Source organism: Emydura macquarii, unplaced genomic scaffold (assembly GCF_026122565.2).
Source record: "Emydura macquarii macquarii isolate MOO-44397 ecotype Brisbane River unplaced genomic scaffold, CSIRO-AGI_Emac_v2 contig_1027, whole genome shotgun sequence".
Classification (NCBI taxonomy): domain Eukaryota; kingdom Metazoa; phylum Chordata; order Testudines; family Chelidae; genus Emydura; species Emydura macquarii.
In genome coordinates, this window is record NW_027131164.1 from 18,382,242 (window position 1) to 18,409,131 (window position 26,890).

The window sequence follows — 26,890 nt, forward strand, 5'->3', positions numbered from 1 at the left end:
TTGAATATTCTTTTGCTAGGATAACACTTCAAATGGCCAGCAAGAGCAATCTTTCCTCAAGTAACATCTACCTCTATGATGTGACTTCACAAGCCAATACAAATTACTGTGCTGCAGTGACTTAGCCATACTGATAATACGGTAGCAATGAAAAAAACCCCAGCTGATAGACTTTATAATGTTATGGCAAACATGGTCTGAAAATGAGATTTTTATTTCAGTAAAATATCTGATAGGAGTTTAGTTATTGCAGCTTCACCAAGCTTAGTTACTGCAGCTGCAGCCAGCTCAGTCTTTAAAAAGTACTTGGTGGGGGATACGCACACATTCCTTTCCACATTAAAACCCATTATCCTAAAAAGCAACAATACCTTTCAAATGTAATAGGTTATATTAGGTTCGTTTAGGTCTGGCAGCAAGCCACCAGACCAGACAGCGTAGTGCCTGACTGAGGTGATAGACTTGAGTTGCTCTTTGGAGCAGGTGCTGTATTTTTGCATGTTTGTACAGAACCTAGCACAGGAGTTGCTTACAAAAACCTAACAACATACGGCTGTGGTGATTTAGGGTATGTGTAACAATTAAAAGGTATCCTAGCACATTCCTGAGGAGCAGAATATTCCTTTCATTCTTGGACAGAAACAGATTTTTAAAAATCTGTCAGAGAGGGAGCAATTATGGCTAGAAAAGAAGAATGATAGCAATTTAACAGCTTGACAATGTGACTTCCCTTAACAGGAAGAGGAAGAAGATGTTTCAGACCCTCGTGAGCAACCCTTCCCAGCCACCCACTTGGACTGCTGAGAGGGGAATCCAGGCCTCTGTGCTCTAGATCCCAGAGAGTTTCAAGCTCCTGGAGCCTGAACAGAATCCAGCCACTGCCCTAATATCAGGGTCCCTAGCACACACTCAGGGTGCAAATCTTCTCTCTTTACCTCCCTATCAGTGTTGGAACGTGCTGTTAAGCTTCCTAGCTGTTCTGGGTACAGCACTCACCCTTAAACATACTCTCTCTCAGAACTCCACCCAAAAGGTGTGAAGATTTTGGTTTATGGTTTAACTCTCCCAGGGGCATGCAGTAGTTGTGAAACAGTCAACACACGCACACACTGTGTACAGGCTAACACATTTGTGCTCTTTCTACTTAATTGGCATCACAGTAGCTTGGTGGGATAAGTCTCAGGACTGGAATATTGGTATAGAAGGGTATAACTTGTTCAGGAAGGATAGGCAGGATAAAAAGGGAGATATATTGTACAAAAAGAACATATACACTTGTTCTGAGGTACAGCAGGAGGTGAGATGCAGATCAATTGAAAGTATCTGGGTAAAGATAAAAGGGATTAAAAAGAGGAGATGGATGAGATTTTTCTAGAATAAATAACAGAATATTCAAAACACAATAGCTGGGAAGTAATGGGGGACTTTAAATACCCTGACATCTGTTAGAAAAGTACTAAAGAAAAACAATATTTCCGCAAAGTTATTGGAATGCATTAGGGACAACTTTTTATTTCAGAAAGTGGAGGAGGTAATGAGGGGGACAGCTATTTTAAACATAATTCTGACCAACAGGGAGCAATTTATAGTGAATCTAAAGATGGAAGCAATTTTGGTGAAAGTGATAATGAAATGATAGATTTCATGATTCTAAGGAAAGGAAGGAGTGAGAGTAGCAGACTAAGGACAATGGAATTTTAAAAAAAGCAAACTTTAACAAACTCAGAGAACTTGTAGGTAAGGTTCCATGGGAAGAAGATCTAATGGAAAAAGGAGTTCATGACAGCTGGCAGTTTCTCAAGGAGACTATGAAAGGCACAACTGCACACTACATTAACTACAAAAGGCTAATATTTTGGGGTGTATTAATAGGAGTGTTATATGTAAGACATGGGAGGTAATTGTCCCACACCACTCTGGATGAGCGGCCTCAGCTGGAATATTGTGTCCATTTCTGGGCACCACACTTTAGGAAAGATGTGGATAAACTGGAGAGAGTCTAGAGAAGGGCAACAAAAATGATGAAAGGTTTAGAAAACCCTACTTCTGAGGAAAGGCTGAAACAGTGGTCACAGTTAGTCTTGAGAAAAAAAGATGAGACATGGGGACCTGATAAGGCTTCAAAAATGTTAAGGGCTGCTATAAAGAGGACGATGATCAATTGTTGTCCTTGTCCACTGAGGCTAGAACAAGAAGTAATTAACTTAATCTGAAGCAAGGGAGACTCAAATTAGACACAAACTTTCTAACTATAAGGATAGTAAAACACTGGAATAGACTTCCAAGGGAGGTTACGGAAGCCCTGTCATTGCAGATTTTTAAGAACAGGTTAGATAAACTCCTGTCAGGGATGGTCTAGGTTTACTTGGTCTTGCCGCAGCACTAGATGCCTTCCTGAGGTCCCTTCCAGCCCTAGACTTCTACAATTCTATGATTCAGGAGAGTACAGACCATACAAAATAATAAACATCTAAAACTGCTAATGCCCTTCTTTTTTTAACTCACCCTTCCTTTGTGGGTCCTTGGGGGACTCTCTGGATCCAAACAGTCTGGCAAGGAGACACACAGGACATCCCCTGCATCATGTAGGCTGCTACATGGTGAGTGGCCTCTCCCTCATAGACTGGACAAAAGGGCCCCCTGATGGTTCTTGGGGTACCCAGGACTGTCAGTTATCTTTGTTACCCAACCTCCATAGTGAGGGAGTCTTTCTTGTGCTTTGCTGGGTGTCAGCTCCCCAACACCACCAGACTTCTAAACAACTTAAGCACTCTCCTCTGGGCTATGCCAGCCCTTATTTTGCCTTGCAGGTGTAGAATAGGTGCACCACAGTCCCTTTGAAGCATTCCATTGTGATTTCCAGACCCTGACACTGGCTACTCATAACAAAGGCCACTGTTCCTAAAGGAACAGCACACACCAGCTTGTATGATTCAACTCAAGGTCAGCACAGTGCTGAGATTTATATGTATAGTGAACACAATAATATGTTTATTATCAAAGATTCAACAACAAATAAGATATTGGAAACAAATGGATACATCTAAAACAAATCATTACACATTACAGAGAGTGAACTTAATTATCAGGATAAGTTCCTGTCTAGAAAATTATATAAAATATAATTAGGCAGGCCAAAAAATGAATTTGAAGAATAGCTAGTCAAAGACTCAAAAAGTAACAGAAAAAAAATATGTAAGTACATCAGAAGCAGGAAGCCTGCTAAATAATCAGTGGGGCCACTGGATGATCGAGATGATAAAGGAGCACTCAAGGAAGATAAGTCTATTGTGGAGAAACTAAATTAATTCTTTCCATTGGTCTTCACAGCTGAGGATTTGAGGGAGATTCCCAAACCTGAGCCATTCTTTTTAGGTGACAAATCTGAGGAACTGGCCCAGATTGAGGTGTCATTAGAGGAAGTTTTGGAACAAATTGATAAATTAAACAGTAATAAATCACCAAGACTAGATGGTATCCCCCCAAGAGTTCTTAAGGAACTCAAATGTGAAATTGCAGAACTACTAACTGTGGTATGTAACTTATCATTTCAATCAGCTTCTGTACCAGATGACTGGAGGATAGATAATGTGATGCCAATTTTTTAAAAAGGCTCCAGAGGCGATCTCAGCGATTACAGGTTGGTAAACCTAACTTCCGTACCAGACAAATTGGTAGTAAAGAACAGAATTATCAGACACTTTGATGAATATGATTTGTTGAGGAAGAGTCAACATGGTTTTTGTAAAGAGAAATTATGCCTCACCAATCTACTAGAATTCTTTAAGGGGATCAACAGGCATGTGGACAAGGGTGATCCAGAGGATATAGTGTACTTCAATTTTCAGAAAGACTTTAACAAGGTCCATCACCAAAGGCTCTTAAACAAAGTAAGTGACTATGGGGTAAGAGGGAAGGTCCTCTCCTGGATCAGTAACTGGTTAAAAGATAGGAAACACAGGGTAGAAATAAATGGTCAGTTTTCAGAATGGAGAGAGGTAAATAGTGATGTATTTTGGGGTTTGTACTGGGACCAGTACTGTTCAACATATTCATAAATAATCTGGAAAAAGGGGTAAATAGTGAGGTGATAAAATTTGCAGATGATACAAAACTACTCAAGATAGTTTAGTCCAAAGCAGACTGGCTAAAATGGCATATTAAATTCAATGTTGATAAATGCAAAGTAATGCACATTGGAAAACATAATCCCAACTATACATATAAAATGAAGTGGGTCTAAATTAGCTGTTATCACTCAAGAAAGAGATCTTGGCGTCATTGTGGATAGTTCTCTGAAAACATCCACTCAATGTGCAGCCCCAGTCAAAAAAGCTAACAGAATGTTGGGAATCATTAGGAAAGGGATAGATAATAAGACAGAAAATATTGTATTGCCTCTTTATAAACCCCTGGTACACTCGCATCTTGAATACTGCATGCAGATCCAGTCATCCATCTCAGAAAAGATATGTTGGAACTGGAAAAGGTACAGAAAAGGGCAACTAAATTGATTAGGGGTTTGGAAAAGCTTCCATATGAGGAGAGATTAATAAGACTGGGACTTTTCAGCTTGGAAAAGAGACCACTAAGTGAGGATATGATAGAGATCTACAAAAGCATGAGTGGTGTGGAAGAAAGTAAATAAGGAAGTGTTATTAACTGCTTCTCATAACACAAAAACTAGAAGTCATCAAATGAATTTAATAGGCAGCAGGTTTAAAATGAGCAAAAGGAAGTATTTCTTCACACAATGCACAGTCAACCTGTGGAGATCCTTATCAAAGGATGTTTTGAAGGTGAAGACTATAACGGGATTCAAAAAAGAACTAGAGAAGTTCATGGAGAATATGTCCATCAATGGCTCTTCGCCAGGATAGCAGGGATTACTGTTTGCCAGAGGCTAGGAATGGCCGATGGGATGGATCACTTGATGACTACCTGTTCTATTCATTCTCTCTGAAGCACCTGGCAGGAAGACGGTTCCTGGGCTAGATGGACCATTAGTCTGACCCAGTATGGTCGTTCTTATGTTCTAGAAAAGTTTATCTCACCCAAAGTCTTTTGGAGCTATTTAACCAAATGGCTGAGATCTCATTTTCATTCATGTAAATGCACTGGCCATTTACTTCCTAGGTGCAGAATGAGGGGGTGTCTTTTTTGCCTCTGACTTATATCCCCAAAATTTGTTGTCTGTACTCGGAGACAGGATAACCACCTGTGACTTTTCCTCAGTGCTGCTTCCTTGTTGACTTCAGACTTCTTCACTGACTTTGTATGTAAATGGGTATCCATTTTGTTAGCATTAAACAAAATTTAACAATTAAATAAATTAAACAATGCTTAATTTACAATTTGACAGAGGTGACTAAACATCTCTTATCTGACCAAAAAAAACCTGTTTTTTCATTTCTGCTGGTGACTAATGCCTTGATACAGACTCTATGTAAATATTTTTAACATATATACATAACTTCTGACAAAGTATCTGTACATACATTTTACAACAAATTAATGACCCCGGCTTTCATTTAAGACCTCACATGACACTCTTTGGTGAACCAGAATGTAAATACTGGAATTGGGACATTCCTGGAATCCCCTTGCCAGTTGGTATTAAGGACTTCTTGGGTCACAAGCTACCTGTGTCCTTTTTAACATTTTCAGCGCCCTATTCAGGTTACAAACCCTGTCCAGCTTCCTCACTTGAGTTGCCAAGGCAACCTCCCTCTAGGATAAACCAACTCTTCTGGGCAGAGACCAGTTTTTTGTCTAGAGTAAATAGATTGCCAATTACTGCGTACTTAAGAGTCAGTTATTCTTTTGCCACCACTCACTGGAATTTTCAACCAAACATGGAGGCAAAGGTACCATAGAGAAGGCAAAAGGCTGCAAGGTCAAAATGGAGTTTGCAGCCTGACACAAACACATAGGGTTCAGAATCTCACACAGTATTAATAAATTGTACAGACATTCCCAGTTCATCACAGAAGGATATATAAATTCAAGGATCTGTGGAGACAATGCCTTCAGTCAACTTTCCTGGGCTAGCATATGTCATAGGATATTGAATGCATGTGGTCACAGGGAAACTGTTATATTGCCTCTGACTAACCTCAACTTGTAGAAGTGTGCAGTATTTCCAAAAGTTGACAGCCATTCTGACTAATTGGAAAAGGGTTTGTCAATGGACAGCCATGAATTCAAATAACCACCCAGCAGGGCCTCAGTGGTTCTGTGAGTTCAACAGGCTTGTTAATATGCCATGTAGAGATATCTTGACTGCTCTCTTTGCATGTGTGGTAGATTAAGGCCCAATTTTGTACTCTTGAAGTCAAGGGGACTTTAGTAGATAAAAGTTCAGACACTATATGTTTCAGCCTTTAGAATCTTGTATTAGGAAGATCACAGGGTAAACTTTTACATTTATTATATATATGTTTTTCTAAATGCATCTTTCCACTAGTAGTTATGACAATATGTACCTAATAAGTATGATTTTTGTTGCTCCAATCCGATTATAAACATTAATCCGCGGCTTGATCCTGTGTCTGTTGAAGTAAATGGTAAAGCTCCCATGGACTTCAATGGGGCAGGATCAGGCATCTGGAGAGAATATCTGTAATTCCATAGGTATCTGCCTGATAGAGAAGAATGCAAAGCGTGGGCACCCAAAGATGGACTGGTAGCCTGATGACAAGAACCAAATTGTAGCAAATACAAATTTGAGCCTATATCATTTATATCTGAAATCGTATGGAAATACAGAATGAAAATATGTCATGTAAGTCCTAAACAAACACATTTTTATTAATGCAGCAAATAAAAGTCTGTAAATGATAAGAGATAAAACCAGCAAGTGGCAGTATTTGACAACAAGAGGTAAGCAGAAACTTTAGAAAAGGAAAAATCTTTTTAAATAGTGTAAAAGGGCAAGCATTCAGGAATAAACGTTCTCTCATTCCCATCAATGAATAGGAATCTCAATAGAAATAGAGAGCAGTGAGCGAATTGTTACCTCTTTACAACCTGAGTGGCCAGTCAAAGTTAGGGGACCTTGGGATGTTCCAAATGGAAGTAGAGATTGATGGTCTGATATTTTCTTTGAGGAAGTCTTGTTTATTTACAAGGAATACACAAAGTCCTGTGTTTCTGAATGCAAGAGAGAACCAAGAACAAAAGGTGAAGTTCTGTATTTTACAGTCCCCAACGCTCTTTAGCCAGCACCAGACTGAGAAGCTCTCGCTCTAGCTTTTTCTATGGCCATACTGCATTTACAGGTTCTTGCTTGGCTTTCTTGACTCTCCCTCTCTCTTCATACTTGTCTGTCTCAGTTTCTGGATGATTTCTCTTCACACACGCGAACACACACACACCCCTCTACCCAAAACAATATGCAACCAAAAGCTCCTGGGTGGGTTCATACACACCTTTTGTCTTAGGTGTTGTTTATGCTTACTGTTATGTTATTTGAAGGATGAGTTTGCACCTATTGTTAGTATATAGAATATAGATACTCAGGCCTGCCTGTAAAGGCCCATATTTTGTAAGTATATCCTTATCATTTAGCTTGTTATAGGGGTATAAAACAAAGAATCAAAACCACAGGCCTTCTCTCACTGTGACAGTCTGAGGCCTTGTACTTTGGCTCAGAAGAAAGGAGAACAGTAGAATACGGACCATGGACTTCAGAAAAGCAGACTTTGACTCCCTCAGGGAGCTGATAGGCAGGATCCCCTGGGAGGCTAATATGAGGGGGAAAGCAATCCAAGAGAGCTGGCTGTATTTTAAAGGAACCTCATTGAGGGCACAGGAACAAACTATCCCGATGTGCAGAAAGAATAGCAAATATGGTAGGCGCCCAGTTTGGCTAAACAAAGAAGTCTTTGGTGAGCTTAAACACAAAAAAGAAGCTTACAAGAAGTGGAAGTTTGGTCAGATGACTAGGGAGGAATATAAAAATACTGCTCGAATATGCAGGAATGAAATCAGGAAGGCCAAAGTGCAATTGGAGTTGTAGCTAGCAAGGAATGTGAAAGGGAACAAGAAGGGTTTCTACAGATATGTTACCAACAAGAGGAAGATTGGGGAAAGTGTGGGCCCCTTACATATCACTTCAAAAAAATTATAGTTTGCAATACATTTTAGTGGCTTTTTTTGGCCTTTGTTATCCTTATTGTACTTCAAGAATGAATTCTTGAATTAATTATATTTATATATTAGTAAATCACATTTGTCTAAGCATATGATTTATTTTATAATTTGTATAGTTATAAAATGGTAGAGTGCTCTTAATAGCAATAATGAGAATATTGGTTATGCCAAAACTCTAGAGAAATTTAACTTCCAAGGGTACAGCATTTAGTTTCTGAAACATATACATTCTCTTTTCCCTTTCCTATTCTTAGCCAATTTCCACACAACAGTTTATATAAAGTTTTTATGGGACTTTTTTTTTTGACCCTATATATTGTTATGAGCTGGGAGAGAACTTGAGTTGAGTTAAAACCCCATTGAGATTGATAGGTGTTAGGACCCCTCCCCAGTCCTTTCAGTTCTTAGTTTTCTGACAAAAGCAGAAGTCCAGAGTCCAGCAGCAGGCAATACAACAGGTTTATTGAGATCTTTTCAAGTAAGCATCCATTAGGACTCCCCCAGTCCTTTACACCAATAAATCTCCCCCCCCCCCACTTCCAGTTTTACCATGGTTTTTATAATGTATCTTAACCAATCATTAACAATATTACAAGATTCTTTAACCAATCCTAACATATTGTAACATAATTATTTAACCAATCATATCCTACCACCTTAACTGATCACACTTAGTTATGCAAGAGACAGAAAGCAATCAGATACATACAAATGATTTGAAAGTCCATATATATCAGGTTTCTAGAAGAACTGTGGAGTTTGCAGGCTTGTATAGTCCCTCTGGTACACATCCAGTACCTGGATGGGTCTCAGTTCTTTGTTTCACAGCTTCAGTTCAGTTGTAGATGAGTTGATCCAGAGGTTGGCTGGAGACTAAAGACAAAATGGATGTGGGACAGTTGCCTTTTATGTCCTTTGGGCTTTGCCATGCTGCTTGTGGAAATTTACAGGAATAAAATGGAGTCCAGAGTCACATGAGTAAGTCCTGGTGACTCATCAGGTATATCCCTGGCTTCTCACCCTGTCCCATTGTACCTGTGAATTTCTTAATGGGCTATTAAGCAGGCTATTGCTGCAGCCATCCCTTTTAAGTTTGATAACGTCTTTTGTTTTGAGATAAGTTTTTTGAGGCATTGGAACTCCAGGAACACCAAATAGTTCCTGATTCTTCTTTACCCATTTTCCAATATATTTAATACTGTCATTACCATGTAGTACCTTCCCGCTCTATTTCCACCCAAAGCCCCCAAATATCTGTATCTATATAATATTTATCAGCTTTCCTCCATTTAAATACAATATAATTACCATCTGTAACACAAAACCTTAAGTCATATATTTCAAACATTCTATTTTTCATTTTTCTTTATACTCTATATTTTCTGATATACTTCATAATACTTATAAAATTTCCTAACATCAACCCCTGTGCAATTATTTGTTGAAAATTATTGCTTAACAATATTCCAAATAAACTTAACATACAAATCATACTAAACATTTCTGTCACTGAGACAGTATTTTCCTTACCATTCGTAACCATAGAATTTTGTTACATTCGAAAGCTATCCCTATTCCCCTTCCCTGATACTTATAGAGCTCTTGATTAAGTTGTATTTAACTTTAATCTAATTAAATCCTAGTTCTTGATCACCTGCATTCGGTTCCCAAACTGAGTTTATGAATTTCTGTACTTTTCCTCGAGTATAAAAATATGTAAGTTTGGCCCACCTGATATATTTTCAGGATTGCAGGAAAAATCTAGGCAAATCAATTTTTTTCTTATGGAGGTTTTTGTGGATGTCTTTAAATTCACCCAGAGAATAGTCTTGATATAACAAGACTTGGTTACACTTCACTCTTATTTGTTTCAAATTCCTGGCTGTATCGAGAACCAAAACCTGGTCTCTGAAGTTGTGTAGCCGTATTATGACAGGACATTGTCTAGTCACATTTCTGTTGTGCATTGGTATTCCAGTCTGATGTGCCCTTTCAGTCTTTTTCTGATGTACCAAAAGTATTTCAAAGTATTTTATACAGCAGACTGGGAAGATCACTGAAATGCCCTAACACACTGAATGAGACATGTTAGGGTTGTTTTTAAGCAACCTGAAGAGTTAAATCAGTTATTGTAATTGTAATAGTTTGATAGTTTAATTAAATAGTGTTTTATCTAAGTCAGGAAATTTTAAAAAAGGGATCTAAAAAAAGGGAAGATGTTCTATAGGGTGAGTCCTCCAGGAAGTGTAGAGATGCCACACTTCCTGTACACTTAGGTGCTGTTTTCGGTTTTCTGGGAAACTTCCTGCTCGGGCAGAAACTAAGACACCCAGGACAGAGCAAGGATAGTTCTGTGTAGCTGCATGTTTTTTTAATCTCATTTCTGTACATAATTCTGTTAATAAAAAAGGGCTGATTTTGACACCAGACTGCTCATCATCAACATACTACAGTTATGTGGATCACAGTAGAGCCTACAACTAAGACTTAGAAACCTAAGTCTGAGATTAGGTGCCTTTGAGCAGGGGAGGTCCCCCTGAATGTCCACCCTGCAATTAAACAGCCCCTTAGCATGAGCCTTCAAGGCCCAAATCATCTGGCATGGATCAGCCACAGGTTTTTAATTGCAGTGTAGACATACCCTCAGTCCCCGTCTTCATAAGAAACCTGCACTGCACCTTCAAAAGACAAGCCTGGGAGCTTAAATTCATAACTTTGCTAGACACTGCAAATCATGGGCTGGATAGAAACACTGGATTTATGGCTAATTACAACAATCTATAATCCACTAACCCTCCCTCCCCAATTTCCCCCTCCCCATGATTGGAGGGATGTTAATGGGCTACTTCACCTTGAATGGTCCCTTGAAATATATGTTACCTTCCATTGGTGGTGAGTATCAAAGGCCACCACCACTGTGCCACCGAACACATGGGCCATGGTGGCTCTACCTCTTCCCATCCCTCATGGGTGGGGGATGGATAATGGAGGCACTGGCGGGCTGGCCCCTCTGGGACTGCTGCGGGTGCCAGTGGGGCGGACAGGGCTCAGAGGCCTGCTCCGCTCTGGCCGGGGCTTGGGGTGGGGGCTGCTCTGCGCCGGCCGGGGCTCTGGGGGAAGGACTGCTCCATGCCAGCTGGGCACCAGCCAGGGCTTGTGGCTACAGTGTGCTGGCCGGGGTTGCTCCACTCCAGCCGGGGCTTGGGGACTCAGGGATTGTGTGACACTCTGCACCCCATGTTCACCCTTATAGTGTAATTGTGTATTGTTTAATACAAAGTATGTCATGTAAGGTATTTTTGGAAGGCTTATGACATACTGAACATTATTGTTATGGTAGTATGTTTCTGGAAATGCCATATGTATGGTTGTGAAACTCTGCTGCATAATATTCCCAAATATGTCTCTCTCATGGCTTGAAGCAGATCCAGGCAAACACTAAAAACAGAGAGGTAATTCACGCCTCACTAAGGCATGCATAAAATAGCCCAGCTCTTCCAGGGACAATGTACTGGCCTAAGCATCTGATAAGGGGATGCTCATTGACTCTGGACCTGGAGAAAACCATGCACAGATACTTTTGTAACCTGACCCTGAAGGGGTTGGGAAGAGGAATATGTTAAAAGGGGAAACATTTTGGCTCTCGGGACCTCTCTCTCTTGCAATCCAGCTACAGCAACATCAAGCAACTGAAAGACTGTCCACAGGGGGCAGGGCCTGGCTGAAGGAGTCAGCCAGCCTGCGGAGAGCATTATCTAAAATGGTGAAATTACTGAAAGTGTTTAGTTTAGAATGCGATTTGCTTTTATTTCATCCTAATTAAATCTGACCTGCCTTCCTCTGGCTTATAATCACTTAAAAACTTTCTGTACTTGAATGTATTTGTTTGTGTAGGCACCCTGTACTTCAGGGGCCTTGGAACTTAATTGGGAGTTTTACAGTTGGAAAGATCCTGGGAGACTACAACTCCCATGTTGCCTTGAGGAGAAAGGAGAGAGACTCTTCCCCTTCCAGAGAGACAGAGAATAGCATGTGGGGGACTCCATTTTGGTGCTAGGGTGGAGTGTGCTGAGGCTGGAAGCTGCTGGCTGTCTGCTGCTGGCTACTGCCTGCTGCCGGAGTCTGATCGAGCAGGGAGCTTCGGAGGTTGGTGGCATTGCCCAAGCCAGGGCAGGGACTGAGCCTGGAGCTGCCTGAGGTGGGCCTGCAGTGAAGGTGGTGTGAGTGCCCCCCTTCCCCTCCCCCGTTGTTTGGGGCAGGGCTTGTAAAGGAAGGGGCACTGCAGAGAGACTTTGACTGGGCCTGAGAAGAGGCAGAGAGAGAGCCCCTTCAAGCAGGGCCAGGACTGCAGACATTTGGTTGAGCCAACTCCAAATCTCCAGCGTGACAACTGGGATGAACCGGTACACTGAACCCACAGAGTGCTGTCTTCTTCAGATCTTCAAGCGCGCCCATGCAAGCAAGGGGTTAGGGCTCTGAACTCCTGGGGAGCCGGAGGTGGGGTAAATAGTGGCAGTGTAAATGCAAGTTTAGACAAGTTTAATTTATTACTGTATACTATTTTTATTAATGGATTTGTTCAACTGCCCTGTGGATTTAAAATCATAGTGATGTTTTATTTCAGTCTGTTATGCCATATTTCTTTAATTTGTTAAGTAAAGGTGTGTTAACTCTAAGTTAAGTATATTGGATGTTTAGTTTGCATAATTGCAATTGTTAAGTTAGACTTATGTCACAGATTATTATTATTATTAGACTAGGTTTAGTCCTGGAAGCTCCCAAGGCCTGCTATTGAGCGGGTGCAGGGGCCAGCCAGGTGGAGGCACCACCAATTTTAAATTCCTTTAGAGGTAAAGGGACTGCAGCAGACGGGTGGATAGAGGATTCCCACCTATTCTATATCACCACTGGGATACTCAGGATCTCCTTTGTTGTTAACAACTTTAGCCGCCCTTGCACACAGGTGAGTGTTGCTGGCTCCCAAGTGACCCAGAAATAGAAGGGGGTTACATTTGTTTTATCTAAAGCAGTACATGTAGTTAGGGCGTGTGTAGAGACTTCATTTAAAGTGACAGCTGGTGCATATCAATTTCTTTGATAAATTGATGAACTGATATGAGCTGGCAAGATTCAGTGGGCAGCACTGAACATTGCAAGACAGCAGTTCCTAGATTTGCATCTGGGACTGAGGGTTTTACTGGAGTCATTCTAACGCATAATCCCATGAGTGGCTGGCCGGAAGCACTCACTCACTAGGTTAAGGGCCACTTGCTTGCAGGAGGCTGACCTAGGAGTGGGGGTTCACACACTATAGCAAGTGCAAGATGGGCTCCAGGAGGGAGGGTTTAGGGTGACAGTTATACACCAGTCCAGATTACAGAGGGGAATGTCACAGGGGGCCGCACAACTCTGGCCAGGCACCAAGCAGGGCTCTCGGCTGATTTGCTCTGGCTGCGGCTCAGGAATGGGGGTGCTGCTCTGCTCCAGCCGGGGCCTGAGGTGGCGGGAGGTTGCTGTGGTCTGAGTGGGGCTCAGGGCTGCAATGCTCCAGCGGGTCCTAGCAGAGAGGTTGGGGGGCCGGCTGGGGCTCTGCCAGTGGGCAAGGGGGGTATGGCCTCAGGAGGAAAGGGTGTGGCAGGGGGCTAGCCTCCCTGAAGAGGGAATCCACACACCACTCATATTAACTTCTTAGGCTAGACAATCTGTTCCATCTTGTATTTAGCTGTGACATGCCAAGTACATTTCCCAGACCTGAAGAAGAGCTCTGTGTAAGCTCAAAAGCCTGTCTCTCTTGCCAACAGACGCTGGTCCAATAAAGGATATTACCTCACCCACCTTGTCTCCCTAATATCTTGGGACCAACACAGCTACAAAAACACTGCATACAAATTGGGAGACATTTATTGAGACCCCTTGATTTGTGTATCTACATCTGAACAAATGGTGCCTTAACTGGAATCTTAGTTTTAGTATCCACTGCAAAGTTGTATTAGCTAAATCTTATTATATAATTTATACCATTTTAAACAAATAATTACTTTCTTGTAAAGGATTAGAAAGAAGTTTTCTGTAAGAAACATAACCTGATGGTTGCTCTCTTAACAAATATTGTATGCAATATTCCAGTATTCCAATATTTGCTTTAGAAAAGTATATTATCCTGTGATAAAAGCATGTATCAGGCTGTTCATTTTGTGTTTGTGAAGTATGTGTTATACCCATATTTAATATATTTCCTATAGGACTCCTACAGGTTCTCGCCCACAACTTGAAGGGTTAAAGAGCTCCTCTGGACACAATCAGCCCCTATTCAATGCACCTGTGAGGTCTGTCAAACCAGGAGAGAGGTGACTTCTCAAAAGGGAAGATCCAAGCCCAGTGTAATACAGTACTCAGAGGGAGGCAGAATGCCAGTTCCCTATCCCCTATGGAACAGGGGGTGCTTACCAGGAAAACTACTGATGAGCATCTGCCAGCTGGAGAGGTAGAGGGACTATTTTTACTTTGTTTTTCTTTTTATTAGAGTCCAGGGTGCTCAGCCTGGGCACCTTAGCTGGGCTGAGGGTTAATAACTCAGCCCCTCTTTCACAGGGACTATTTACCTTTTGCCTTGTGGAGAACAGTAGGGTAAGCCCAGGCTCTTTTGGGTCAAGATTCTTTTGTTTGCCTTTTTCATTTTGGACTACTGATTTCCCCAGGAGTGGGGAGCACCTTCCTAACACTTGCAGCTGGAGTATTAAACCCCACACTCCTAATGGGGGCTACAGTGACATCTATAGCCAGGGAAAGATATCTAGGGTGAGAGCGACACCCATCCTCGCCCCAAAGAGATGCCAGCCTATGATCGTCTATACTATTATTTATGGCCCTGATTCTGCCACCCTTGCTCATGTTTAGTAGTATCTTACCAGATAAATTGTCTCTCTGAAATCAGGCCCTAAATAATACTTAGATTGTAAACTCCTTGGGGCAGAGATTGTCTTTGTTTTCTGTTTGTACAGTGTCTAGTGCAATGGGGTCCAGAGCCATGTTAGGGTTCCTAGGTGCTCTTGTAATACAAATGTACATAATAAAATTCCAAGAAAGTCATTCTGTGCGTCACTCTGAAGTCCAGAACATCTGTAAAGTCAGTGTGATGTGACAGAACAGCTACAAGCAGGGTTGAGAGCTCTTTTTTTGTTCAGAATATCACTACAGTGAATCATCACTGGGTTTCACTGTTCAGTTTCTAAATTCTCAGCCTTTTTGACTTAACAAATTACTCCTGTGTCGTGTACAGCTAGAGTAAGGCATGTGCCTATAACATACCAAGAGTCCTGGACCATGGTGATATCAGAAATAACACAATCAATCACAATCCCTACTCTGCAGCTAAATTACATCCAACAATGTAATTGGTTATATGAGGGAGACTGCTCAGATGGTGGATTACTTGACCCAACTGCCCCAGTTTTCTTCACAATCACCCATATAACTAGCTTACACAAAACCCCCAAACACACACAGCCCCTTACTGCAGCTCATACCCCTCATTTGCCATCCACACAAATCTCCCAGCACAATCCTCCAGACACTGATCAACACAACCAGCATACACAATAACCCCAAACATCATTCTGAGGCCTAGAATGTCTGAGTGAATGTGAAGCAATGGAAAGAGCTCTGTTTGTTTAGACTATCACCAGGTTCAATCACCACTGGGATTTGCAGTCTGTTACTGTCCAATTTTTAAGTTCTTAACCATTTTTGGCTTTTTAACACACATGAGTGTAATTACACTCCTGCACCATCATGGGACTTTCAGCTGTTAGTAAATAATATATGGTACAACTACTGAAAGAGTTGAAAAATTACCAGAGTTGGTAACACTGACTCATCTCATCATGTAAATTATTTTTTGGGCTCTGTTACACTGAGAATCTCTGCTTCCCACTCATTATGAGACTGAACCAGAATGTTTTAGAGGGCACGGGCAGTTGATCTCAGCATGATGCCTATGCCTACAAAGGCCAAAAGTCTTTGGGAGGTGGGGGAATTCTGTCTGTTAGGGAACTGAGACTAAATCTCCAAAGCAGAAATATAATCGGGTATCTTCAGAGAAATAGAATTACAGGTAACTAATTACCCATGTAACTTACCATGGCACTGAGTGCTTTTTAACACAAAATGTGATATAACACAAAGGCCACAACTTTGTCTAATATGGTGAATCCAAATTTTGTAAATGGTCCTGAATGCCTGTATTCATTGAGAAACAGATGTGTTCATTATGGTTCCATTTTCTACTACACAGTTCAGTGTCTTTAACTTTTATGCAGGTAAATGAGCCACAGAGCATTTTTATGGAGGAAACTCAGTTATGAAATTGTTAAATTAGACACAGTCTGCAGTGGTCATCTAATTTTATATTTCTACATCTGTTGTTTATCATAACTAAAATTAATTTTACTAATTTGAGATTACCAGCTGGCTATTTCCATTATTCTATCATTTCAGATGTTTTATAAAGTGCATTTAGCGCTCATGAAAGGAGAAAGACTGGCTGCTGTGAAAACTGAAGTCCTCTATATGCGGTACAGATATAAAATAGGCAGAGGCAGTAGAAATGTCTCCATGTGGCCCAACCAACTGAGGAATGAGTTCATTCTTCATAATCATTCCATTTTTGGATTCTTTCTTGGATTAAATCCAGTTGTAGACACTGATCTATTGGGAAATGAACAAAGGCCAATTCATTTAATCATATTTGCCAACAATCCACCAATTTCTATCAGCATTTTAGCCATATTTAATTTTTCAAAACTTTTCATCATTTGAGATGACTTTCTTTAAAAGGAGACTGCAGGTTCCAATGGATAGGACACAGGACTGGGAGTCAAATAGCCTGGACTGCATTGCTGGCTCTGTCATTGACTCACTGTTTGGCACTGGATAAGTCACTTACCTGTTCCTTAGTTTCCTCATCTGTAAAATAGGCGTGTTGTTATATGGAACACATGCAATCTTCAAAATTGCCATTAAAATTCAAATTCTTTTTGCGCACTTACCATGCACACTTGTTTCACAGTTACCTTGTCCCTCTTTCCGTTATCCCCCTGTTGGTTTCATCCCCCTGTTACATCTGTCATAAACTAAGACCTTAATTATGAAAGCTGATCCACACAAGTGGACCCCAATTCCAGGCAGAATCCCATGGACTTCAAAGGGGGTCTCTCATCATGGGATTCAGCATGGGTACAGGGGTCCACCTGCAGACATCAACTTTTTGGATCAGGACCAAAGAGTCTAAGTTCTTTGGGACGGGACTGTATTTAATGTCTCTACAGCGTCTAGCAAATTTGGGTACTTATCCTTGACTGGTAATTCTAGGTGCTATTATAATACAAATAAATAATATATTTTACCTCACTTTTGAAAGGCTAGATTCTGTAAAATTTTCAGAACATAGAAACATTAGCAATGTAAGCACAACTTGATGTTTGTTTGTTTGTTCTGGTCTTTTATCCCTTTAGACTTTGAAGAAACAGACTAGGCTTTTAAACTGTTATTATTAATCAGATATAAGCTATTCAGCATATAGCAGAATTATGGCTGCACTCTCAATTTTTCTGAATCGTTTATGAATTTAAATGTATAACTTTTAATATTTTTTTGAGATGAGAGAAAAATATATATATTAAATTCCAAGCATTAAAACCTGTTTCTATTTCCATAAAGGAATACTATCAGGTCAAGTCTGACACAAAATTTTAAACTTGAAATATGTATAGAATAGCTTTTACAAAACTCAAGGCCATTATAGATGTTTCCATAGATTGTTTATTTTTTACATTTCAAAGGAAACCATTTTTAAACAAACAATTCTTTGTATTTTTGTAAACCAATCATCTTAACATCCTATTACAGAAAAGCATTGCAGAATGAAACTTACTAGGTGCTAACTACAAACACAGGTGAAATAGAAGTCTATTTTTGTTGTCCAAGAGAAATGCAGAAAATAGATAAACTATATAGATAGTTAAAAGTAAATTAGCTTTTTAAATTTCAATTTCAATAATAACACATAACACCAATGATTATTTATAAGATTAGGTGTAAGGAAATTTGGGGAGGGGAGTTTAAATAAATAGTCAGCTTGTTTCCTCTGATTCTGTGAGTGAAGGGAACTCAGATGGTGAATCTAGGATGAAGGGGATTGTTGCCTTTGTAGACCCCTAGTGACTTTTCAGAAACCCTCCCCCTCAACTCCCATAGATGCAGGTTTCTACAAAATTTTGGCAGTGAAAGTGGGGGGTAAGTGGCACAAAAGACCAGACATTCTTCAATTTTATCCTCACCAGGCTCATGCTAAAGTCCTTCCACTGGCCCCTAATCAGCCTCTGGTCCTAATTTTCAAAGTAATTAAAGGAGCAAGCCCAGCTAAATTACAGAGCAAATTTGGTCTATGAACCACCGCTCTCTCAAACAATGCAGAACACAAAGCCCAGAACGGAGTGTGTGAAAGCCAAGGATAAAGCATTTTTAGTCAAGAGGACCTGACCATGGAACAAACTTCCTGAGGAGATCAGCCAATTTTAGAGTCAGGCTATCTTTAGGAAACACTGCAGAATAAATTGACATAAAAATAAAAATAAAAAAGCCATAAAAAAGTTACTCACAACACTAACACCCTCTTTGGTCCAATTAACTTCTACCATCACCACCACCAACAAAGGAGAGAAAAATAACAATTTAAAATATCAAAACAAAATGCCTTCCATAGTGTAGTTTTTGCTCCCAAAATGGAATAGTGCCCAAGACACTATGAAGGCTACTAAGGACTTCCCTATTTGCTATTGATTTTATGTGGAAGGTGGTCTGGTGATGGTGACAATATAAAACCTTAATGTAGATGGATAATTCAACAGATTTCCAGTCTGAAATGGTGCAGGGAGTAAATGCTGAAGTAAAAAAAAATGAGAGTCCTGTTGCACTTTAAAGACTAACAAATTTAATTTCTGCAGGCATAAACTTTCGTGGGCTGCAACCCACTTCCTCAGATGCATGAAATAGAAATCAGATAGGAGGTATATATATATATATACATCCAAGGTTAAGGAACAACAATGGGGAGGGTAGGTGTTAGCAAAGTCCATTCAGTTAGAGTAGATGAGGCCTATTCACAACCATTGATTAGGAGGTGAGAATGTGTGAACAGTGACAATTACTTCTTGTAATGAGATAACCATTCCAAGTCCCTATTTAGACCCAGTTTGATTGCATATGAGTTCCAGCTCTGCAATTTCTCGCTGAAGTCTGTTTTGAAGTTTTTTGTAGAAGTATGGCAACTTTCAAGTCAGTTACAGAGTGTCCTGGGAGATTGAAGTGCTCTCCAACTGGTTTATGGATGTTACCATTTTTTATGTCTGATTTGTGTCCATTTATTCTTCTGCATAGTGACAGTCCGGTTTAGTCAATGTACATGGCAGAGGGACATTGCTGGCACATGATGGCATATATTACATTAGTAGATGTGCAGGTGAATGAGCTCCTTATGGTGTGGCTGATGTGGTTAGGACCTGTGATGGTGTCACTAGAGTCGATGTGCGGGCATAGCTGGCAACAGGGTTTGTTGGAGGGATAGGTTCCTGGGTTATTGCTGAAGTAGCAATAACTCCTGCTTCTACCTTTTAGAGAGTATTCCAGCTGTCAAGGCTCAAATTAGAAAAAAATAGTTATACTCTCCCAAACTTTGTCCACAAGATACATTTATTAAGATGCCAAAATGCAATGCTGCTCACAGAAAATTATCATTATCGGTGCTTCAGTGGACTCCCGCTTGATGGTATTTGGATACACCTAAATGCAGGGCTGGATAAAGGAAACACAAAAATGTAAAGCTGGAAGAGACCTCAAGGGGTTGTCTAATCCAACCCCTGTGGTGAGGTAGAACCAAGTATATCTTGACCATCCCTGACAGGTGGTTGTATAACCTGTTCTTAAAAACTGCCAGTGAAAGGGATTCCACAGCCTCTCTTGGTAAACTATTTCAGTACTTAACTATCCTTAGAGTTAGAAAGATTTTCCTACTATCTAACCTGAATCTCCCTTGCTGCAGATGAAGCTGATTATTTCTTACTACCTTCAGTGGACATGGAGAACAATGTCTTCTTTATAACAGTACTTAACATACTTGAAGCTTGCTATCAGGTCCCTCCTCAGGCTTTTTTTCTCAAGATTAAACATGCCCAGTTTTTTAACCTTTCCTCATAGAACATGGAAGCTCTTTGGAAGACAGGATGTCAAGTCAGGTTTTCTAATCCTTTCATCACTTTTGTGGTTCTTCTCTGGACTCGCTCCAATTTGTCAACATCTTTCTTAAAGTATGGTGCTCAGAACTGGATACAGTACTCTAGTTGTGGCCTCATCAGTGCCAAGTAGAACAGGACAATTATCTCCAGTGCGTTACATACAACGCTCCTTTTGATACAATGATACTTGTCTTTTTTGCAACAGCATCACATTATTGATTCATATTCAATTTGTGATCCACTACAACCACTAGATCCTTTTCTGCAGCATTACTGCTTAACCAGTTATTTCCCATTTTGTAGTTGTGCATTTGATTTTTCCTTCTAAGTGTAGTACTTTGCACTTGTCTTTATTGAATTTCATCTTGTTGATTTCAGACCAGTTCTCCAGTTTATCAAGACTATTTTGAATTCTGTTTTCCAAAGTGCTTGCAACACCTCCCATCTTGGTGACATCTGCAAATGTTATAATCATACTTTCCATTCCATTATCCAAGTCATTAATGAAAATATTGAATAGCACTAGACTCTGAACCGACCTCTGCTGGGCCCTTCAAGATATGTCCACCCAGTTTGACAGCAAATCATTGACAACTACTCTGAGTTCAGTTTTTCAACTAGTTGTGCATCCACTTTATAGGAATGGCCACAACAGGCAGGTGCCCAATGCCCTGATTCCCAGACCCAGGGGCATGTGCAGGAATTTAAATTTCATCCCTTTGGGAGGGGAAGGTTCTGTGCCACCCCCACCCAGCCCTTAGAGGAGCTCACTCTTCCCCCTCGTCCCCAGTCCCAGTTTGCTCTCCCCTCTGCTGGGCAGGAGCAGACTAGACTCTGGTAGAAAGCTGTATAGCCCAGCTCCTATCACCAGTGCAGACCAGGCTTGTGCTGCTCAAGGAAGTTGTGGGGGCCAGGCTGGCCTAGTTGTGAAATTGGTTCCCACTCAGTGGGACTCAGATGTCCCTCTTGGCCCCACTTGATATAGGCAGCATAATCTAGCACATAGAGCACCTGTCTCAATTTTATTTCTGGCTCTGCCATTGACCAGCTAGTTGCAAGACCTTCAGTAAGACATTTGGGGCCAGACTGTTAAAGTATTTAAGCACCTAAGGATGCAGACAGGTTCCTAGTGGGATGTTAAAAAGAACATATAAATGGGAGTCAGGCTCCTAGGCACTTTCGACAGACCCATTAGGCCCCGTCATCTGTGTGTCCATTTCTCCTCCCACCCTGTCTGTTGTCTTCATTTACAGTGTATGTTCTTTGGGATGAGTGCTTCCTCTGTCCTTCTAGGGCAGGGAGGGGAGGAGGATTTGACCATGGGCTGTCCCCTCAGTAGTGGAACCTAGGGTCTGTGTTGGGGTCTCTGCCCCTGTAGGGAAGGGAGGAGGGTGTGGCTATTTGCCTTCCCCTCAGTGGGCTGATCTGGGGGCCTGTTGCTATCTGTGCCCTGGGGGGTGGGGGGTGGGATAGGGTTCAGCTCTGTGTGGTGCCCTCAGGGGGGCAGCCTGGGAGGCTATTGCAGTATGTGCCCCAGGAGAGGCTGGGGATTCAGATCCGAGCAGGGGGCCTGTAGCTCTGTGCCCCTGATGTGGTGTGTGTTTGTGTGTGTGTCTGTGTGTGTGTGGTGGGGGGGGGGGGGAGATTCGGCCATACGCTTCCCCGAGCCTCTCCCCTCCGTGCCCCCGGTGGCGGGGGAAACCAACGAGCCGAGCCGAGCCGCTGTCACGCTTCTCTTCTCCGCCGGGCGGCAGCCTCGCTGTCCCTGGGGAACGCTCGGCTCCGGGCCCCCTTGCGCCCCTGCTCCGAGCGGCCGGGGGAGCCAGTGGCGGCGCCGCGGGACCGCCTGCCCAGCTCTCCGAGCGCGCCGGCTGGGGCGGTCCCATTGCCGTCCCCTCCTCTAGTCTGCGCTGGGCAGGGAATCGCCTGTGCCGCCGGCCCCAGCACAGGAGTGAGAGAGAGCGAGAGCGCAGCCGTAGCTGGGAGCGGAGCAGGCACGGCGGAGACCCCCTGCCTGCCGCCCCTCGCCCTCCTCCTCCTCCTGCCCCCAGCACCATGGCCCGCTGCAAGTCAGCGGCCGGGTTCGGCTTCGCGCTCCTACTCTGGAGCGGGGCGCTTTTCCGCGCCGCCTCGCCGCAGCCCCAGTCGCCGCCGCCGCCGCCGCGGGGCAGCGTGTGGTGCCCGAGCCGCTGCTTGTGCTTCCGCACCACGGTGCGCTGCATGCATCTGATGCTGGAAAGCGTCCCTGCCGTGGCGCCCCAAACGACCATCCTGTGAGTAATGATTCCCCCCTCCCCCCGGACGTGGGGCATCGGCAGCCCGAGAGGGAGAGGCCGGTTCCTTCCCGCACTGGGCAATCGCCCTGAATGGGGGAGGCAGGAGGAGGGTCTCGGTACCCCGGACCTGGGGGGTGAGCGTGGAGAACCCTGCGCAGGCAGCCGCCCCAGCCCTTTGTCTCCAGCTGCAGGGTTGCGGTGATGACTGGGCTGCCCTCTCCCTCTGGAGTCTTTTGTTAGCTGATCCAGCGGAGATTTATTTGTCCAGAGCAGCGGGGGAAGCAGGCCCCCGCCCAGACTCTAGTAACTTGCTCGCCGGAGGACGCGTTCGTCTCTGCCTGGTGCATTAATATTATTCCTCTCTCGCTTTTTTTGTCTCCCTCCCTCTCTGTCTGTCTGACTGATTAGCTGCTAAATACACTAAGGTGCTGTACGGTTAAGCTTTGCCCGCAGCTATGTGACTTTCCCCCTCTAGGAACCTAGCCAGCAGGGTGAGTGGTAGTTAAATCACTCAGCGGGCTCCAGTTTTTCTTTCTTGGATCCCTCACTTCATGAATTGTTCAGAAACCTATTTCGGAGTGAGTGGAACTGCAGAGAGCTGTTTAAGGCTCTGTTGATTCACCAGAGGAGACTTGGGTTTGATTCGCATTTTTATGTGAAAGGTTTCGTAGCACTCCACCCAACCCTGGATGTTTTACATTGAAGGCACTTTTTGGTTTCTTTTATAAATCGGGGTGTTGAATTGTGGCGCTACTGGATTTTGGTCGGTCGACGGCCTTGTGGGTTTATAGATGTTCTTAAATAAAATTAACCGTGAAACATGGATATTTTGTGTCTAAAAATAGCCGTTGTTTTTTCAAATGTGTGTGATTCCTAAAATGTTTCCACCCTGACTCTTATTAGTGTCTTGATACAATATACTTCATTGACAACAGTGAATCATTTGGAAATGTTATACTTTTGGCTCAATTTTAAGCAGCACTGTGGGCATAATATACTTAGGGGCCAGATTCTATACTGAATTACACCCAATACAATTCAAGTACCCAATCCTGCAAAGATTTGTGCACATGCTTAAATATATGGAGTGTGACTGGTCCCATTTATGTCAATGAGATTGAGTCCTTGCCACTTGTAGAGTTAAGAACATGCATAAGTCTTAGGGCTCAGCTGATTTCAGTAGGATCCCATAGGGTGAAAGCCAGTACAGAATTTGGTCAAAACATTTTTTACACTGACTTTTTCTTTTTCTTTTTTTTTTTTTTTTTTTAAAAGAAACACGTTTCATCTCCTCCCACTCCCTTTGTATAAAAAAAGATAATCCGTATAAACCCCACACACTATGATTTAGAGTTTATTATGAGTAAAGGATTAGCTCCACTAACTTGTTTGTATGTTTCTTGGGATCCAGAAACACTCCTGGAACTAATTTCTGCCCTCACTTACACAAATGCAACCATGGAAAACTATGAGAGAGCTGAGCTTGGCTCTGGGAATTTTATGCAGGACCTACTGTAAACAACACTGATTTGTGAATTTAAGTTATTTTCAGGACCCATAAAGCCTTGCTGTATTTCAGACTCTAAATACCTTAATGTGAAAAGTACAATTATTTAACCTTACTGATTCCCTCTATGGCATGATGTGAACCTTTCTGGCAGGATCCCAGTAGTCCTGAAGTAGTTGTAAAAGTTTTAGTGAACAATACAGGAAGTGGGTGGTTAATATTTCTTGCATTTGAAACAAAGTACATAAACAGAACACTTTTTATATTGGTCATTGACCTTTACATGTTTTTTTATAATCTCATGTTGTGAATCATCTTGATTTTTTGTTTATTTTTTAAATCCTAACGATAGGGATGTGAGTCTAAAGGGCTTGGATATATGGCAAAGATACTAAGCCCTACAAAAGCAAAGTATATTAAATTAAAATTGGCCAAAATGGAACTCTTCTCATCATGGATATTTATAATCTGTGAGTAAGAGGAAAATATATGAACAATACAAGCACTATATTTGTCTAACTTCTTCAGTATTAAATCATCTAGTCTCTCAGCTTTGAGTTACCATTCTAGCCCATACTGTAGTAAAGGAAATTAAAAAGAAAATAGGTTAACATTTAAATATTCTCAACTTGGTTTAAGGCAACTGTCCTCAAAGTGTGGCCTGTGGATGTCTCGTGATCTGTGGAGCTCTTACTATTCACATGGTGATAATGATCCTTTTTGTTTCCAGCTACTATATCACTACTAAAAGGCAATTAGAAATATATCAAATACTTTCCTAATATTACTTTTCCATATAAGCAATTTGTGTAGCTGTTATGTGGTGGTGAGTGGGAAGGAGATGGACCACAAGATAATCTTACAGTATGCAAAAGTTTAAGAACCCCGGTATAGGGGACATTGATAAAATAGATCTAGTAAGAAGATCTCCACTGGCTATGAATATATCAAAAGTAGTATATTACTGTAGCTCAAAGATATACACTATGAATACTTACCATGATTTATTACATACATTTCTGAGGTACTCATGCTGTAGTATCTAGGCACCAAATAGTTTACATAATTATACTTGACCTTAGTGCTACTCAGTTTATGTTAATAGTATGTACTGTAAACTTTTTATGCTTTTAAGGAGACACCTTATCACCCATGTAGGAGGAAAGTTATGAACCTCCACCATCAACAATGGCTTAGTTTTTTTAGCACCAAAATTAAAATACATTTTTATCACTTTCAGTTTGTGAATCATCAATTTATATCTCTTTCTTTTGGAATCAGTATTTTTAAGTGCATTATTTGTAGTGTTGGTAAAGAATATAAGATTGGCAATGGTGCACACAGTGTGGTGTGGACAATTGTCCATTATGAAATAGACTGAGCCAGCTAACTCATTTCACAAAAGTAAAGACAATGAAAATCTGTTGAAAGTTTTCAGCCAAAATTATAAAGCATTTGTCAATACCTATTTTTACATTAATTTTCTACTCTATTTAGTTGTAGTTTTATGTTAGTGTCATATTAGTGTAAGGCAGTGTTTCTCAATTGGGTTCTGCGGGAACGCTGTTAGGGTTCTGCGAGCAGCTGTTTGCCGCCGATCAGCGATCAGCTGTTCTCCCTGCCTCCGAAAAAGGGAAGATGTCCCGGATTTTTCGGCGGAGGGTATTGTCGACATTTTTTTTGGCCCCATATGTAAAAATACTGTTAAGAGTTTGGGGGTTCTGCAATTATTTATCGAGTTCAAAAGGGTTCCGTGGCCAAATTTAATTGAGAAACACTGGTGTAAGGGAATACAAAGAATTTGTCCTGCATGGCAACATTAACTGGATTGTTTAGCAGTATTAATTTACTGATTTAATTTAAATACATTCCCTCTTGCTAGAACAGGAACCTATAAAAATCCTGCAAACAACACTACTGGAGTCTTAGCATGTTTTTGCTGACAGCACTTTATTTGCCACTCTTACTTTATCTTTGTTTCCTCTTAATGTATGGCTCTCCTCTGAAAAGTAACTCTGTAAAAATGGCATAATGGGATTTCCTTGTATATTGTGTCTCTTTGATTTCCAGGGCTCTTTTTTTTTTCCAGTTTATAACTGCCTCGCCATGGGCTGAGAGCTGAGTTGTATTCTTTCTGGCTCACATATCACTTCCAGTGGTAGATTAAAACAAAATGGACCTGGACACAACCCAGACAAATGCTTCCTCCACAAATGAAAAGACTTCCTTCGGCAAAAGTGCTTGTTGCAATCCTGGTTTCTTACCCTGCTTCCCCACTTTCTGACATTGCCATCTCTGTACTCCATCCTTGGAGATCCATATTCTCTGGCTAATTGATTCACACAGGCCAGACACTCGAGCAGTCCTACTCAAGTCTATGGAGCTTTGCATAAACACTAGCACATCATCTGAGTGAATCACAGTTCAGGATCATGTCCTCTGTGAATCCATGGGCTGTACCCCAGTCCAACCTCTACTGCTCCTTGAATCTATTTCCACTCCATCCCCTGTCCATGGAATACCCTCTCCAAACTAGCTTGTAAAGCTAGTACCCTCTCATCCTTCCAATGGCATCTTCAAGACACACTTTTTCCTGATGACTAAAGAAAATCTCCAAATAAATAATGACTAGGCAGAGTGCCAGTGGGAATTGCTGATATTTA

General features: G+C 41.6%; 1 protein-coding gene across 2 annotated transcripts in view; it reads left to right on the forward strand.

Moving 5' to 3' along the window:
- Nucleotides 1-22,227: 22,227 nt before the first annotated feature.
- The window catches only part of PXDN (peroxidasin), a 141,409-nt gene continuing 136,746 nt past the window's right edge, over nt 22,228-26,890 (forward strand). For both annotated transcript variants that reach the window (XM_067544836.1, XM_067544834.1), the window contains exon 1: nt 22,228-22,717. In XM_067544836.1, the coding sequence (XP_067400937.1) occupies nt 22,500-22,717 (218 nt within the window). In that variant the 5' untranslated portion in view covers nt 22,228-22,499. The remainder of the gene's footprint in view (nt 22,718-26,890) is intronic.